The sequence below is a fragment of the Mizuhopecten yessoensis genome, unplaced genomic scaffold (genome assembly GCF_002113885.1).
Source record: "Mizuhopecten yessoensis strain PY_sf001 unplaced genomic scaffold, ASM211388v2 scaffold9615, whole genome shotgun sequence".
NCBI lineage: Eukaryota > Metazoa > Mollusca > Bivalvia > Pectinida > Pectinidae > Mizuhopecten > Mizuhopecten yessoensis.
The window spans coordinates 484,685-503,599 of NW_018408136.1; the positions used below are offsets into that span (position 1 = coordinate 484,685).

The window sequence follows — 18,915 nt, forward strand, 5'->3', positions numbered from 1 at the left end:
AATGAACACCCAATGCTTGTATACCTTACACACTATGAGGGATTTAAAGTAGACAGACTCAATAATTAAAAGGTTGGCGGCGGTCATCTTTTATATTGGTATATTTACCTCTGCTAGCTGGTCAAACCTCCCAAACAGTTCGTTTAACATCTTGACCAATTCGGAAGCAGTGCATTCTGCAGCCAGAGGGGTGAAGTTTACTATGTCGGCATACAGAATACTGAAACAAAATGTAGGAACATCTCAACAAACGTTATCAACGAGATTCCATATATTCTAGATAATTTTTAAACATCTCCGAAGATTAAGCAAGCATTATTTTCTGACTGTAAGATATGTGTGTCTTGACAGAACAATGGAAGTGTAACAGGAGAAAGAGAAAATGTAATGGTTAGACAGGTTCGAACCTGGGACCCTCCGAACTCTAGATGGACGCTCTACCAATTGAGCTACTTGGTCGCCGACAATCGACCGAGCCCAGTTCCGCTACAAGAGTAAACAACTGCAGATTAAATGCACAGACTGTATACATGTGGTGGTGTCTGTCCTGTATTCTCAGTCAGAGAGAGAGTAACTAACAGAGGCTACTGTCTATTGATGTATCTATATTTCTACACATCCTGTCTTACATATAACATCATTGGTTCACTATGTCAGAGTGGACACAGAAATGAGATATCGACATAAGAGGGCTATCTGAATCTAGCTACTTTATTTATGCATAATTTACCTGATGAGATTGTCCAGTAAATATTGTGAAATCTCTTTACCAGGATTAGAACTGTCACTTGACATCGGATGTGAGTGGCTGCAGTCTGAGTAACCGCTGGTCATCAGAAGCCTAGTTACTAACCGTCTGACACTAAACAAGCCTTACCCATTACATTTCAAAACCTGAAAGCTTCGACAACATATCAGACAAAAACAGGAAATGTGAATTTAAGCTAAAGAAGTGTATGCAGGTTATTCAGAGATGTGTTAAACGGGCACTCAGAGAACAATAATTCAAAGGCTTTCATTTATAAGTTCGGACCATTCTGAACTGTTTGTGTATATTCAAGCTAAAATCTTCATTAACAAAAAACATACAGGAAGACTATACACGTATAGCAGGAGAGGAAAAAAGCAAACCCAGACCGAGGTTCGAACTCGAGACCCTACAAACTCTAGACGGGCGCTCTACCAATTGAGCTACCTGGTCGTCAAACCGACCCAGTTCAGTTCCGCTACACATGTTTGATCAGTCACAGTGGCACAATTCAAAGGTAATCTCATTCTCAGCAACCTCATTTAAATTCCGATTTTCCCCATTTTCACATTCTCATCCATCTAACTTTAATTCCAATTCAAAGGTAACCTGAATATTCTCAGCAACCACAATGTAATTCTAAGTTAATCGTCATTCTCAAAATCCTCGCTTTACTTCAAATTCAAAGGTTACCTCATTCTCAACAACCTCAATTTAATTCCAAATAAAAGGTACCTAACATACCAGCAACCTTACTTTAATTCTAATTTCAGAGGTAATTTCATTCTTAGTTGCAAAATTCAGTTTTTGTATTACAAAGCATCCAACAATGAATATGACCTTGTTTCTGGTTTGTATTTTCAAGAAGAATAGCAGTTTGACATGCAGGTATTAAGAACTGACAAACGTGTAGCAAGGGTCACATTAGGAAAGAATTCAATCTGAGGCTTTACAAGTTTGACTACGTCACTTGGTACATGTACTGTTGTTTCCTTCAAAGGTGTTTTGTGTGATAGTTTATTGTCATGTGACAGGATATTTTATATTGATGCAATTGTCAATCCTTGACATTATAATTGTCATTTAAAAAAGATGAAATAACTTGACTGTTTGTACATTACACCTTACAGTGACTTCTGTAATGATATCATTGTGTGAATGTTTATCACAAACACACAAACAAGACTAATACAAAAACGAGACATCTGATCGCGTGGAAACAGTATTGGGCTTAGGCTATTAATATTTTATAGCAATACGGGACATAAACTGAGAGTGTGTCCAGCAAGAGAAATACATGGCCAAGCATCGGGTCTGGCCGCATTACGAGCCAGGCATCTGTACCTCCGTTTACACTACCATTAGCTGCTATGAAGGTGCTATTGATTTAGCAAGTATCAAAACACTTAGTCGGCTTAGAAATCACTTCAGCTGGAAATGGTTGTACATACATGTCAATCATTTCTATCATCATAGAGTTGCACTACAGTCACTATAACACCAGTGTTACAACCCCCTTACAGCTGAGTGGTAGGGGATACACATTACAGTAACTATAACACCAGTGTTACAACCCCCTTACAGCTGAGTGGTAGGGGTTACACATTACAGTAACTATAACACCAGTGTTACAACCCCCTTACAACTGTGTGGTAGGGGATACACATTACTGTCACTATAACACCAGTGTTACAACCCCCTTACAGCTGAGTGGAAGGGGTTACACATTACAGTAACTATAACACCAGTGTTACAACCCCCTTACAACTGAGTGGGAGGGGATACACATCACTGTCACTATTACATCAGTGTTACAACCCCCTTACAACCGAGTGGTAGGGGATACACATCACTCTCACTATAACACCAGTGTTATAACCCCCTTACAGCTGAGTGGTAGGGGATACACATCACTGTCATTATTACACCAGTGTTACAACCCCCTTACAGCTGAGTGATAGGGGTTACACATTACAGTAACTATAACACCAGTGTTACAACTCCCTTACAACTGAGTGGTAGGGGATACACATCACTGTCATTATTACACCGGTGTTACAACCCCCTTACAGCTGAGTGGTAGGGGTTACACATTACTGTCACTATTACACCAGTGAAACAACCCCCTTACAGCTGAGTGGTAGGGGTTACACATTACAGTCACTATAACACCAGTGTTACAACCCCCTTACAACTGAGTGGTAGGGGATACACATCACTGTCACTATTACATCAGTGTTACAACCCCCTTACAACCGAGTGGTAGGGGATACACATCACTCTCACTATAACACCAGTGTTATAACCCCCTTACAGCTGAGTGGTAGGGGATACACATCACTGTCACTATTACACCAGTGTTACAACCCCCTTACAGCTGAGTGATAGGGGATACACATCACTGTCATTATTACACCAGTGTTACAACCCCCTTACAGCTGAGTGGTAGGGGATACACATTACAGTCACTATTACACCAGTGTTACAACCCCCTTACAGCTGAGTGGTAGGGGATACACATTACAGTCACTATTACACCAGTGTTACAACCCCCTTACAGCTGAGTGGTAGGGGATACACATTACAGTCACTATTACACCAGTGTTACAACCCCCTTACAGCTGAGTGGTAGGGGATACACATTACAGTCACTATTACACCAGTGTTACAACCCCCTTACAGCTGAGTGGTAGGGGATACACATTACAGTCACTATTACACCAGTGTTACAACCCCCTTACAGCTGAGTGGTAGGGGATACACATTACAGTCACTATTACACCAGTGTTACAACCCCCTTACAGCTGAGTGGTAGGGGATACACATTACAGTCACTATTACACCAGTGTTACAACCCCCTTACAGCTGAGTGGTAGGGGATACACATCACTGTCACTATTACATCAGTGTTACAACCCCCTTACAACCGAGTGGTAGGAGATACACATCACAGTCACTATTACACTAGTGTTATAACTCCCTTACATCTGGGTGGTAGGGAATACACATCACAGTCACTATTACACCAGTGTTACAACCCCCTTACAGCTGTGTGGTAGGGGATACACATTACAGTCATTATTACACCAGTGTTATAACCCCCTTACAGCTGAGTGGTAGGGGATACACATCACAGTCATTATTACACCAGTGTTATAACCCCCTTACAGCTGAGTGGTAGGGGATACACATCACAGTCATTATTACACCAGTGTTATAACCCCCTTACAGCTGAGTGGTAGGGGATACACATCACAGTCATTATTACACCAGTGTTATAACCCCCTTACAGCTGAGTGGTAGGGGATACACATCACAGTCATTATTACACCAGTGTTATAACCCCCTTACAGCTGAGTGGTAGGGGATACACATCACAGTCATTATTACACCAGTGTTACAACCCCCTTACAGCTGAGTGGTAGGGGATACACATCACAGTCATTATTACACCAGTGTTATAACCCCCTTACAGCTGAGTGGTAGGGGATACACATCACAGTCATTATTACACCAGTGTTATAACCCCCTTACAGCTGAGTGGTAGGGGATACACATTACAGTCACTATTACACCAGTGTTATAACCCCCTTACAACTGAGTGGTAGGGGATACACATTACAGTCACTATTAAATCAGTGTTACAACCCCCTTACAACTGAGTGGTAGGGGATACACATCACTGTCACTATTAAATCAGTGTTACAACCCCCTTACAACTGAGTGGTAGGGGATACACATTACAGTCACTATTAAATCAGTGTTACAACCCCCTTACAACTGAGTGGTAGGGGATACACATCACTGTCACTATTAAATCAGTGTTACAACCCCCTTACAACTGAGTGGTAGGGGATACACATTACAGTCACTATTAAATCAGTGTTACAACCCCCTTACAACTGAGTGGTAGGGGATACACATCACTGTCACTATTAAATCAGTGTTACAACCCCCTTACAACTGAGTGGTAGGGGATACACATTACAGTCACTATTAAATCAGTGTTACAACCCCCTTACAACTGAGTGGTAGGGGATACACATCACTGTCACTATTACATCAGTGTTACAACCCCCTTACAACTGAGTGGTAGGGGATACACATTACAGTCACTATTAAATCAGTGTTACAACCCCCTTACAACTGAGTGGTAGGGGATACACATCACTGTCACTATTAAATCAGTGTTACAACCCCCTTACAACTGAGTGGTAGGGGATACACATTACAGTCACTATTAAATCAGTGTTACAACCCCCTTACAACTGAGTGGTAGGGGATACACATCACTGTCACTATTACATCAGTGTTACAACCCCCTTACAACTGAGTGGTAGGGGATACACATTACAGTCACTATTAAATCAGTGTTACAACCCCCTTACAACTGAGTGGTAGGGGATACACATCACTGTCACTATTACATCAGTGTTACAACCCCCTTACAACTGAGTGGTAGGGGATACACATTACAGTCACTATTAAATCAGTGTTACAACCCCCTTACAACTGAGTGGTAGGGGATACACATCACTGTCACTATTAAATCAGTGTTACAACCCCCTTACAACTGAGTGGTAGGGGATACACATTACAGTCACTATTAAATCAGTGTTACAACCCCCTTACAACTGAGTGGTAGGGGATACACATCACAGTCACTATTACATCAGTGTTACAACCCCCTTACAACTGAGTGGTAGGGGATACACATCACTGTCACTATTACATCAGTGTTACAACCCCCTTACAACTGAGTGGTAGGGGATACACATCACAGTCACTATTACATCAGTGTTACAACCCCCTTACAACTGAGTGGTAGGGGATACACATCACTGTCACTATTACACCAGTGTTACAACCCCCTTACAACTGAGTGGTAGGGGATACACATTACAGTCACTATTACATCAGTGTTACAACCCCCTTACAACTGAGTGGTAGGGGATACACATCACTGTCACTATTACATCAGTGTTACAACCCCCTTACAACTGAGTGGTAGGGGATACACATCACAGTCACTATTACATCAGTGTTACAACCCCCTTACAACTGAGTGGTAGGGGATACACATCACTGTCACTATTACACCAGTGTTACAACCCCCTTACAACTGAGTGGTAGGGGATACACATTACAGTCACTATTACATCAGTGTTACAACCCCCTTACAACTGAGTGGTAGGGGATACACATCACTGTCACTATTACATCAGTGTTACAACCCCCTTACAACTGAGTGGTAGGGGATACACATCACAGTCACTATTACATCAGTGTTACAACCCCCTTACAACTGAGTGGTAGGGGATACACATCACTGTCACTATTACACCAGTGTTACAACCCCCTTACAACTGAGTGGTAGGGGATACACATTACAGTCACTATTACATCAGTGTTACAACCCCCTTACAACTGAGTGGTAGGGGATACACATCACTGTCACTATTACACCAGTGTTACAACCCCCTTACAACTGAGTGGTAGGGGATACACATTACAGTCACTATTACATCAGTGTTACAACCCCCTTACAACTGAGTGGTAGGGGATACACATCACTGTCACTATTACATCAGTGTTACAACCCCCTTACAACTGAGTGGTAGGGGATACACATTACAGTCACTATTAAATCAGTGTTACAACCCCCTTACAACTGAGTGGTAGGGGATACACATCACAGTCACTATTACATCAGTGTTACAACCCCCTTACAACTGAGTGGTAGGGGATACACATCACAGTCACTATTACACCAGTGTTACAACCCCCTTACAGCTGAGTGGTAGGGGATACACATTACAGTCACTATTACATCAGTGTTACAACCCCCTTACAACTGAGTGGTAGGGGATACACATTACTGTCACTATTACATCAGTGTTACAACCCCCTTACAACTGAGTGGTAGGGGATACACATTACTGTCACTATTACATCAGTGTTACAACCCCCTTACAACTGAGTGGTAGGGGATACACATTACAGTCACTATTACATCAGTGTTACAACCCCCTTACAACTGAGTGGTAGGGGATACACATTACAGTCACTATTACATCAGTGTTACAACCCCCTTACAACTGAGTGGTAGGGGATACACATCACTGTCACTATTACATCAGTGTTACAACCCCCTTACAACTGAGTGGTAGGGGATACACATTACAGTCACTATTACATCAGTGTTACAACCCCCTTACAACTGAGTGGTAGGGGATACACATTACAGTCACTATTACATCAGTGTTACAACCCCCTTACAACTGAGTGGTAGGGGATACACATCACTGTCACTATTACATCAGTGTTACAACCCCCTTACAACTGAGTGGTAGGGGATACACATTACAGTCACTATTACATCAGTGTTACAACCCCCTTACAACTGAGTGGTAGGGGATACACATCACTGTCACTATTACATCAGTGTTACAACCCCCTTACAACTGAGTGGTAGGGGATACACATTACAGTCACTATTACATCAGTGTTACAACCCCCTTACAACTGAGTGGTAGGGGATACACATCACTGTCACTATTACATCAGTGTTACAACCCCCTTACAACTGAGTGGTAGGGGATACACATTACAGTCACTATTAAATCAGTGTTACAACCCCCTTACAACTGAGTGGTAGGGGATACACATCACAGTCACTATTACATCAGTGTTACAACCCCCTTACAACTGAGTGGTAGGGGATACACATCACTGTCACTATTACACCAGTGTTACAACCCCCTTACAACTGAGTGGTAGGGGATACACATTACAGTCACTATTACATCAGTGTTACAACCCCCTTACAACTGAGTGGTAGGGGATACACATCACTGTCACTATTACATCAGTGTTACAACCCCCTTACAACTGAGTGGTAGGGGATACACATCACAGTCACTATTACATCAGTGTTACAACCCCCTTACAACTGAGTGGTAGGGGATACACATCACTGTCACTATTACACCAGTGTTACAACCCCCTTACAACTGAGTGGTAGGGGATACACATTACAGTCACTATTACATCAGTGTTACAACCCCCTTACAACTGAGTGGTAGGGGATACACATCACTGTCACTATTACACCAGTGTTACAACCCCCTTACAACTGAGTGGTAGGGGATACACATTACAGTCACTATTACATCAGTGTTACAACCCCCTTACAACTGAGTGGTAGGGGATACACATCACTGTCACTATTACATCAGTGTTACAACCCCCTTACAACTGAGTGGTAGGGGATACACATCACAGTCACTATTACATCAGTGTTACAACCCCCTTACAACTGAGTGGTAGGGGATACACATCACTGTCACTATTACATCAGTGTTACAACCCCCTTACAACTGAGTGGTAGGGGATACACATCACAGTCACTATTACATCAGTGTTACAACCCCCTTACAACTGAGTGGTAGGGGATACACATCACTGTCACTATTACACCAGTGTTACAACCCCCTTACAACTGAGTGGTAGGGGATACACATTACAGTCACTATTACATCAGTGTTACAACCCCCTTACAACTGAGTGGTAGGGGATACACATCACTGTCACTATTACATCAGTGTTACAACCCCCTTACAACTGAGTGGTAGGGGATACACATCACAGTCACTATTACACCAGTGTTACAACCCCCTTACAACTGAGTGGTAGGGGATACACATCACTGTCACTATTACACCAGTGTTATAACCCCCTTACAACTGAGTGGTAGGGGATACACATTACAGTCACTATTAAATCAGTGTTACAACCCCCTTACAACTGAGTGGTAGGGGATACACATCACTGTCACTATTACACCAGTGTTATAACCCCCTTACAACTGAGTGGTAGGGGATACACATTACAGTCACTATTACATCAGTGTTACAACCCCCTTACAACTGAGTGGTAGGGGATACACATCACTGTCACTGTTACACCAGTGTTACAACCACCTTACAGCTGAGTGATAGGGGATACACATCACTGTCACTATTACACCAGTGTTATAACCCCCTTACAGCTGAGTGGTAGGGGATACACATCACTGTCACTATAACATCAGTGTTACAACCCCCTTACAACTGAGTGGTAGGGGATACACATCACAGTCATTATTACACCGGTGTTATAACCACCTTACAGCTGAGTGGTAGGGGATACACATTACAGTCACTATTACACCAGTGTTATAACCCCCTTACAGCTGAGTGGTAGGGGATACACATCACAGTCATTATTACACCGGTGTTATAACCACCTTACAGCTGAGTGGTAGGGGATACACATTACAGTCAGCTGAGTGGTAGGGGATACACATCACTGTCATTATTACATCAGTGTTACAACCCCCTTACAACTGAGTGGTAAGGGATACACATCACAGTTATTATTACACAAGTGTTATAACCCCCTTATAGCTGAGTGGTAGGGGATACACATCACTGTCATTATTACATCAGTGTTACAACCCCCTTACAGCTGAGTGGTAGGGGATACACATCACTATCATTATTACATCACTGTTAAAACCCCCTTACAACTGTGTGGTAGGGGATACACATCACTGTCATTATTACACCGGTGTTACAACCCCCTTACAACTGAGTGGGAGGGGATACACATTACAGTCACTATAACACCAGTGTTATAACCCCCTTACAGCTGAGTGGTAGGGGATACACATCACTGTCATTATTACATCACTGTTAAAACCCCCTTACAACTGTGTGGTAGGGGATACACATCACTGTCATTATTACACCAGTGTTATAACCCCCTTACAGCTGAGTGGTAGGGGATACACATTACAGTCACTATTACACCAGTGTTACAACCCCCTTACAACTGATTGGTAGGGGATACACATTACAGTCACTATTACATCAGTGTTACAACCCCCTTACAGCTGAGTGGTAGGGGATACACATTACAGTCACTATTACATCAGTGTTACAACCCCCTTACAACTGAGTGGTAGGGGATACACATCACAGTCATTATTACATCAGTGTTACAACCCCCTTACAGCTGAGTGATAGGGGATACACCGGTAACATATTTGTTTGTCGTTCTATACAGGATTCAACTGTTGGAGGCACACCAAACATGAAATGTTACATTATTGATCTGAAGCTAATTGTTAAACTTTCATATTCAATATATTTGAACAAGACATAATAGTGCAAATACTGTTTATCCAATCTCACAGAACTTGATAAAGATAGGCCAGTAAAGAGAATGAATACAAGTTCATAGGTCAAAGGTTAAGGTCATAGGTAAAGTTACAACGTATGACTTCAGGTAGGCACACATTGAAGGCACATACGTACAAGTTTATAAAATCCTATTCTAAATAAGTACAATGATTGTGCATTCGAAGAAAGAAAGCCCTTTTGAAATTTAAACGTCAAAGGTCAAGGTTTAAGGTGAAAGTTATTAGTTATGGCTGACACACATTTAAGGCACGATGGTTTGATTCAGACTGTTTATCAACTTGGTAGAATGATTAAGTATGGCAAAAGCAGATGATGATCCTATTAAAATTGAAGGCCATAGGTCATATAAAACTAGTGTTGTATTTACCTGATATTGGAGTACTGCTGAACATACAGGTCATGGAATGGTGAGGGCTTAGTTTGTTTACTGAGGACTGTTTTTGTAATACCTTCCTTCATCTTCTCCACAAGGTCAGGAGGCATGCAGCTGTTTAGTAACTCCTCCTGTGACAGAGGTCAAAAGGTCATAATCTGATCAACATCGAAACTTGGTCATTAAACTTGTTCATTAAACTTGGTCATCAAAACCTTTAATGAACTATATCATCAATACGTAGACATCAGCCTTCCAGTAATGCAAACTAAAATATTTGAAAGAATGTTAATTTCTTTGATAATAAAGATACAATTTCAATAGTATTCAAGTTTCTTTTAGTGCAATAAGTAATCAGAAGATATCTTTTGAATTCGGGTCCTATGGATACTGACCTGTTGGTGTTTCTCACGTTCTAACTTGACCATTGATTGGATAGAGTTGCGTGCCTCAAGGAAGGTGTTTCTGTGTGTGATGTCTGTTAGGTATTTGTGATACAGCCCCACCATGTTACCACACAGCAGGATCACTAGATTACAGGCTATCTGCAGATACAATGGACTCCTAATTAGTACTTACATGTGTTATAAAATGTCTTTCATCATTTACCTGAAGTTATTTCTCTTTCAAAGTAAACATTTCAACAAGTTTCATTGTGAACCTTATCTATGGAATAGCTGTTAAAACAATGATATATAACAGGATCCCGATGTAAACGTACATTGTATAGTCCACAAAATTGAATATGAAATCAAATCTAATAACAGCCCCAACTTATAAATACATAATGTACAAATACATTTGAAATAATTAAAGACTCAATCATCAACAGTTTTACTGGTATTAACAGTACCTGTCTCTAGGGTTCGTTCCTACAGGACGCAAGATAAAGTAAACGGGACCCTCCTGAGACTAACTCAACCAGAAAGCTAAAGGGTAGCTGCTATGATAGAAATGTGTGGCATAAAAGACTAAAAAAGAAGGCATTTAACCAAATAAGGTCCAGGTCATCAATCAATGACTCTACCTTTCATAGTTCACTAGAAGAAGTTGGTTGTAACTTCTGATAAATCAGACAACTCCTGACCCGAGTGTGGATCAAAGTCATCTATTATAAGCAATCCTGATACAGGCTCTCACCTCAGAAAGCTATTGGCGAAATGTCATTATTCCTGACCTCATAGTTAACTGGAAGTCATTTTAATATTTAAGCACATATGATCCATATGACCTTGATTGCATATCAAGGTCATTAACTAGAAAATCCTTGATAAACATTTATTAAAGCAAGCTAATAGCCAACTATAACAACTCGAAGTTTTATGGTTCTTTTCAAGAAGCCATTTTAACAATTTTGAAAAGAATTTACCCTTCTGACCTTAAATGTAAGTTGAAGTGTTTCATTTTCAAAACCTTTATTACCATTTATTCCAGCTGTCCACAGGCCAATTGCAAATATCATTAATCTAAGCATCGTGAAGGAGATATTAACACATTTGACTCATGTGACCTTGAACAAGGGTCAAGGTTATTTATTTGAATAACCTTGATAGCATTTCATCCAAGGAAGCTACAGACAAAATATCGTTACTTGAGGTTTCAGTAGTTTTTTGAGGAAGTGTTTTGAAATTGTTTAAATACATTTGACACCTATGACCTTGAATGTATGTCTAGATCATAGATTTGAACAAAGTGAATAAATCTGCCATAAGGCCAGCTATCGTGATTCTAGGCTTAGAGTTTCTGAAGAAGTTGTTACTCACACGCATTTTATGCCAAGTGAAAAAATGCAATCACCACACAAATGCTTAAAATCAGGATGTGGTTATTTAATCTGTAAAACGCATTGACATTTTGGCATTCAACTTATGAAGTATGGGTTATGCTATTATTAGGGTATGTATCTGTAAGATAAACCAATTTGTAATATTAGTAAAATCTTTAAACGTGAACATTAGGATCTGGTGTGCATAGAGCAAATAATATATATACTACCTGAATAAATAGAAAGTTTTTATCCTTTGTTAGAAATCCGACAGTGCTAGTCTCCAGGACGGTGGTGAGGACGCCGAGACAGAGAGACCAGCGCTTCGACAGCGGCAGCATCATGTGACACACAAGCGTGGTGTAGAACACGATGGCGATGTCGTCAGACGGCTCACGGTGATCGCCAGGAACGTTGTAGTAGATGTTGATGACAGCGAGGAGGAGGATCCAGATGATGACAGAGACGACAGACGGACACTTGAGGTAGAGCTTTTCCGTGACGACCACCAACATGATCCCCAGCATACCAAGGACACCGCAGCCCAGTGTGGCTATGTGAACCTGGGTAGTCGGGTCAGTGAACGTCTACAGAAAGCAGAAAGAAACATTGTGTAAAGTTACATGTACGGTTTAAGTACGCCTATAGATTAAGACTAGACCCAGAACATAAAGTGCATTCCCCTTTATAGAATGATCTCAACACCCATCTAAAACAACTATATGTGGTATATAAATGAATAATGGAAACCGAAGGGACTTTACGATAAACAGATATCATACAATCAATATTTTTGGGAAATTAACTGCACTACTAGTCATATGCCACCTGGCTAATACCTCCATGTGTGTATATATGTATGGGTATGTAATGGAACCTTGCTTTTCAACAGTACAGACGCTAAAACGCTCAGAAACTTTCATATTCCACCTGGGTGTTTGGATCAACAAGGAATGCCATATGAGAAGCACTCAGACAAATCCGCCCATACTAGTGATACAAATGTATTTGTGATCAATACACAAGCATTGGAAATAATCTATATATGGCCATGGTATATACTAACGATCACTTAACTCCAGTATGTTATATCATCTGTTGGTATAAAATATGTCTGTAAAGTGTTATTTTGAGCTACAAGCAACGGTCAATTTGAACTTAGACCTCAATTTACTACATAGACATTAACATGAAAAACCTAGACAAATGCTCTTGAACATCAAATACTGATAATATAGTACACATAACCTCATTGGTATATCTTCTGTAATAAATAAGCTAAATGTCTTGTACCTTGGCCTTGAAGTAAAGTTCCTAAAATAGCACATGACACTTCCGGCTTCATAATTGATTCAATTCGTATCAAAATATTTATAATGGTTATAAAGTTATACAATGTAGAATTAAATATTATCGAACAGAAAAACGAAACAAAACACTCTAAGACGGGTTCGTTTGATTCAACATCAACAACCAAAACTTGGTTACGTTTGGTTTTTGCAGGATTTAGTGTCCCTTTAAGGTGGCTCCACACATCGTCATCAGCGTCCATTTTCGTGACGTACTTCCGGAAAAAGTACAGCTCGGACTCAATTATCTTGATCGAAATGTGCATGTACACCGTGTCGTCATTTCCGTATTGCGTATCGGGCATTCAATGTCGTTGTGCAAATTATAGTTACACCTTGACCGTTTTGTCAAACCGATCGGACCACTGTTGTTCGTTCATTAAATAAGGTCGGACCTAGTAATCTGATGCTGCTTTCAGGCGAGCTTGCAAGGCCTGCATACACATTTGCAGGTCCGCCAGGATTTATACCCGAAATCGTTACATTTATAAACGGTCAAACCGGTTGCTCCGCATAAACGAACAGGCCCCTGGTAAACAATAGTACACGTGCGTGCCGATGATATGTCAACACCCGATATCGAGATTTTACCGGGAAATGTATAATCACACGTATTTCAGGAATAAAGCTTTCAAATTCATAGACATAAACAGACTCACGGGAAGATAGTGACATGAGACCAAACGACCTCAAGAAGGTCATATAGGAAACGCATGGAATGCGGACGTACCGACCTCACATGTGCAACACGAGTTCATAAGCTCGAGGTCGTTACGATTTTCGCTGTTGAGGAAGTTTCGCTCTGTCGATTAAATCGTGTTTACAAATGTAGTCTACTTACTCTGTGAAAATAATGTTTTGTAAAATATCAAGATACCTATAAAATGCATGTGTGAGTGCACGTGAGAACGGCATACCATGCGATAGCCTCTGGTCACATATGTACCTGACATGTAATTATAAACATACCGTGAGTTAGCGGACTGTGGAATGATGTCCAAAGTGTACATGACTGAGGGTAATTTGGTTCCATTAAAGAACAATAAATTGATAATTTTGATATCATATTTTTGATTTATTTCCATCATTTTTGTTATATGTAAACAGGGACAACTGTCATTGTGTAAATGTCACCCCTCTGCAAAAAGTTCCGATTTTTTTCAAGGAAGATAACTCTTACCCGGATCGAAGTGATTGTAAAATGTAAAATAAATTAATTATAAAGCCATTGTGTATATTTTGTTCAATTTCCCATTCTATATGTATAGATCTTTGTGTCCTGTTGGCTTTTAGCTTGTAGATAATCACTTTTATCCGTTCAAATTCAATAAAAAACACTTTGTGTAACATGTGTTACATATTTTGCGATAAATAAAATATTTGTAGGGTTAATTAGAAATGCTTCTTTTCATTTTATTATTGTTGTTATTGTTCCGAACAATGTCACACCCAAAAATAACCCGGAAAATATTAAAATTGACGAAAATTCAATTTTTTGGTATTTTTTCCAAAAAAGTCCCCTAACTATCGGAGTGTTTAGATTTTCATAAAATCAACTCTACATAGTTGCATAACCATTATATGAAAGTTTCAACGAATTTCGCTGGTTAATTACGAAAGTGTGGAGCCACCTTAATAACTAAGGTCGTATAGGGAGGTGCCTTGATGTGTGTTATGCACGAATGGACGTGTGTTTGTATGTTGGAGGCGGTATGGTGGTTCTTGTCGATAGCGTGGATCTGATGCCGACTTTAATGTGTTACCTCACGGACATGCCACGCCGAAGTCACTCAGCATAGCATTCCACCCAGCCACACAAGGTTAGCAGAGGTTGTTGTGATTATCGCATAGCGGGGGAAAACAACAACCATCTGAAGGACTTTGGTCCAGTTTGTCTCGGCCTTGGGACAGAACCTATTGCATTCCTCACAGAGGCCGAAAGTGAGGTATTGCCAAGGAAGGCGTTTGGAAATAATGAGGTTGTTAGGAAGTAGAGAGAAAACATCCAAAAAGAGTTCCTCCTCCCAAAATAGAATTACCTCACAGACGACGAGGTGATAGACGATGATGCTGATTGAGACAGTGATGGTTAGGGTGAGGAGAGCGACGACCAGCGACCTCTTCATCATCGCACAGTAACACTGGTACATCTCCTCTATCTGTAGGCTGCGGAAGGTCTCCTGTCAACAGAAAGTCGGAACTATCACTCAGACCAAACTATCTTAGTGATAGCTTCCTAAATCTTCATACACTACAATCATCTACCATTGCTATACAGTACAGTAAATGTTGATATTTATTTATACTATGATTTAGTTGCGGTAACATTTACAGTGGCCAATCAAAAGTGTCCGCATTGATATATACAATGTTACGTATTCCCGGCTATCAGGAGGAATGTTGAAGACTTATAAGCTAGAGTATCTATAACATGTATGACACTACGAAGAAGTTAATTCTCCAATGTACGTCCTTCAATAATCTTGGTCAGGTGGTGATTCGTATCGGGAAGTATCATCTATACATTGCAGTGTGTGGGGGACAGCCAGATGCCTCACCTCCGCCCCCTTCTTAATTGATGAAATGTTGTCTGCCAAGGTTTCACTGTTTCTGTTTCGCAATAAGAAGTTAAGTTTCTCCAATAAGAGGGAAAGCATTATTTTGTTGAGTTTAAAGTTATACGTACCTTGATATGGGCTAGTGAGATCTCCTCCCATGGTGACTTGACATTGGGTTGATAGGGGGTCCCGTACTGCCCGGGGGGTGGGACCTGCCCAAACAGATAGGAGGTCGCCCGACCAGACATTTCTACTGCTCCTTAATCCATAGAATCCTGGCAGACAAGGAAAATATATACACCATCATAAAATTCTCCTTCACATGCACCAACAACATTTCTTTGTAATTAATTATAACCGTACTACAGTCGCTCTGTGAGTTTGAGCCGTTTATATTCCAACTTGATTTGTGTAAAGTGAATTGCATATTTTCGACACAGTGTTACGTTACAATCAATGCTGGAAATCAATGGAGATCTGAGTTGTGTCCCCCTAGTCTTATTGCCTACAGGATATGTACGAGTCTGGTAATCAAAATAGCTTCACCATACAAGTAAACACATGTCATTATAAGACAGAGTACGTGGAACAACATGTAGACATATTGATTGTTATGTAAGTATGGTTCTACTGGAAACTTCTGCTATACCATAAAACTACAACCATCCCACAAAAATACATTCTCTGCACCGTTAACGAACAAACATTACATGATCTGTACCGTTAACGAACAAACATACCGGTTACTAACATTACATGATCTGTCCCGGTTACTACCATAAATCACTGTATCTACCGGTTACTAACATAAATCACTGTATCCATACCGGTTACTAACATTAATCACTGTATCCATACAGGATACTACCATAAATCACTGTATCTACCGGGTACTTACTATATCACATGATCGGTACCGGTTACTAACTATATCACATGATGTGTACCGGTTACTTACTATATCACATGATCTGTACCGGTTAATAACTATATCTCATGATCTGTACCGTTAATGAAAAAACATACCGGTTACTAACATTAATCACTGTATCCATACGGGTTACTACCATAAATCTCTGTATCCATACCGGTTGCTAACATAAATCACTGTATCTACCGGTAACTGACATAAATCACTGTATCTGCCGGTTACTAACATAAATCTCTGTATCCATACCGGTTACTAACATTAATCACTGTATCCATACCGCTTACTAACATAAATCACGGTATCCATACCGGTTACTACCATAAATCACTGAAGCCATACCGGTTACTAACAGAAATCACTGTATCCATACAGGCTACTACCATAAATCACTGCATCCATACAGGTTACTAACATAAATCCCTGTATCCATACCGGTTACTAACATAAATCACTGTATCTACCGGTTACTAACATAAATCACTGTATCTACCGGTTACTTACTATATCACATGATCTGTACCGGTTACTAACTATATCACATGATCTGTACCGGTAACTAACTATATAACATTGTGTGTACCAGTTACTAACTATATCGCATGATGTGTACCGGTAACTAACTATATCACATGATGTGTACCGGTAACTAGCTATATCATATGGTGTGTACCGGTTACTAATTATATCACATGGTGTGTACCGGTAACTAACTATATCACATGACGTGTACCGGTTACTAAATATATAACATGGTGTGTACCGGTAACTAACTATATCACATGATGTGTACCGGTAACTAACTATATCACATGATGTGTACCGGTTACTTACTATATCACATGATCTGTACCGGTTACTAACTATATCGCATGATGTGTACCGGTAACTAACTATATCACATGGTGTGTACCGGTTACTAACTACATTTGTATATCACATGCTATGTACCGGTTACTTACTATATCACATGGTGTGTACCGGTTACTAACTATATCACATGGTGTGTACCGGTAACTAACTATATCACATGATATGTACCGGTTACTAACTATATCACATGGTCTGTTCCGGTTACTAACTATATAACATGGTGTGTACCGGTTACTAACTATATCACATGGTCTGTACCGGTTACTAACTATATCACATGGTCTGTACCGGTTACTCCATTTATCACATCTGTGCTACGTCATGTCACGTGAGGATATCTCCATCTGTCACAGTATCCGAAAACTAAACTAAGGGCTGGAGGTGATAAAACTTACAGTAGTTAAAGGAAAATGAATAGAATTACTCTGGTAAGAATCTGGATTAAATGTGAAAAACCCCACAAGAGACTATCAAACCGGCCCGTTTTCCTGAGTTATATGACCTTAGTATGACTGACACTAGTTACTGTTAATGAAAGGCTACACATCCGATGTGACTACGCGAATATATCACACAGAAATTTTGTGATAAATTAGCGCTGAAATTAATTGTGTAAATAATTGCTTATTCATGAAAAACTTTAATCTTATCATCTATTATTGAATCTATATTTCAAATTGTTCATATCTAACAACTCAACTGCGACTTAATGCAAAACACGTTTATATGACATTTGGCTATATACATGTAAATGTTATTGCATGGTTTTCGAGTAACAAGGGATTTATTACACCCGGGCGAAGCGAGTGTGTAATAAATCCCGAGTGACGAGAAATCATGCAATAACTGGCTTACTGCATGCTTCCCAACTCGAACAAAACAGAAAAAATGAGTAAAAAATGTTCACATGGACAATCTTTTTACCTTACCGGTAACCCTACACTGTCGATAAATTACATGTACCTGTGTGAGTGAGTACTAATCAGAACAAGGTAAGTTTGTCTTTATTCTCAATAGCCCAGTCTGAGTGTATCAATCATAATAAATACAAGTGCTTTTGGATTACTATCCAGCTC

General features: G+C 40.1%; 1 protein-coding gene across 3 annotated transcripts in view; it reads right to left on the reverse strand.

The window, feature by feature from the left end:
* LOC110458458 (adenylate cyclase type 2-like) overlaps positions 1 to 18,915 on the reverse strand; it is a 91,878-nt gene that overhangs the window by 40,014 nt on the left and 32,949 nt on the right. For all 3 annotated transcript variants that reach the window (XM_021510160.1, XM_021510158.1, XM_021510159.1), the window contains exons 2-7: positions 16,167 to 16,313; positions 15,520 to 15,660; positions 12,362 to 12,718; positions 10,762 to 10,911; positions 10,361 to 10,497; positions 109 to 220 (exon numbers count right to left, since the gene is read on the reverse strand). In XM_021510160.1, coding sequence (XP_021365835.1) covers positions 109 to 220; positions 10,361 to 10,497; positions 10,762 to 10,911; positions 12,362 to 12,718; positions 15,520 to 15,660; positions 16,167 to 16,286 — 1,017 coding nt within the window. In that variant the 5' untranslated portion in view covers positions 16,287 to 16,313. The remainder of the gene's footprint in view (positions 1 to 108; positions 221 to 10,360; positions 10,498 to 10,761; positions 10,912 to 12,361; positions 12,719 to 15,519; positions 15,661 to 16,166; positions 16,314 to 18,915) is intronic.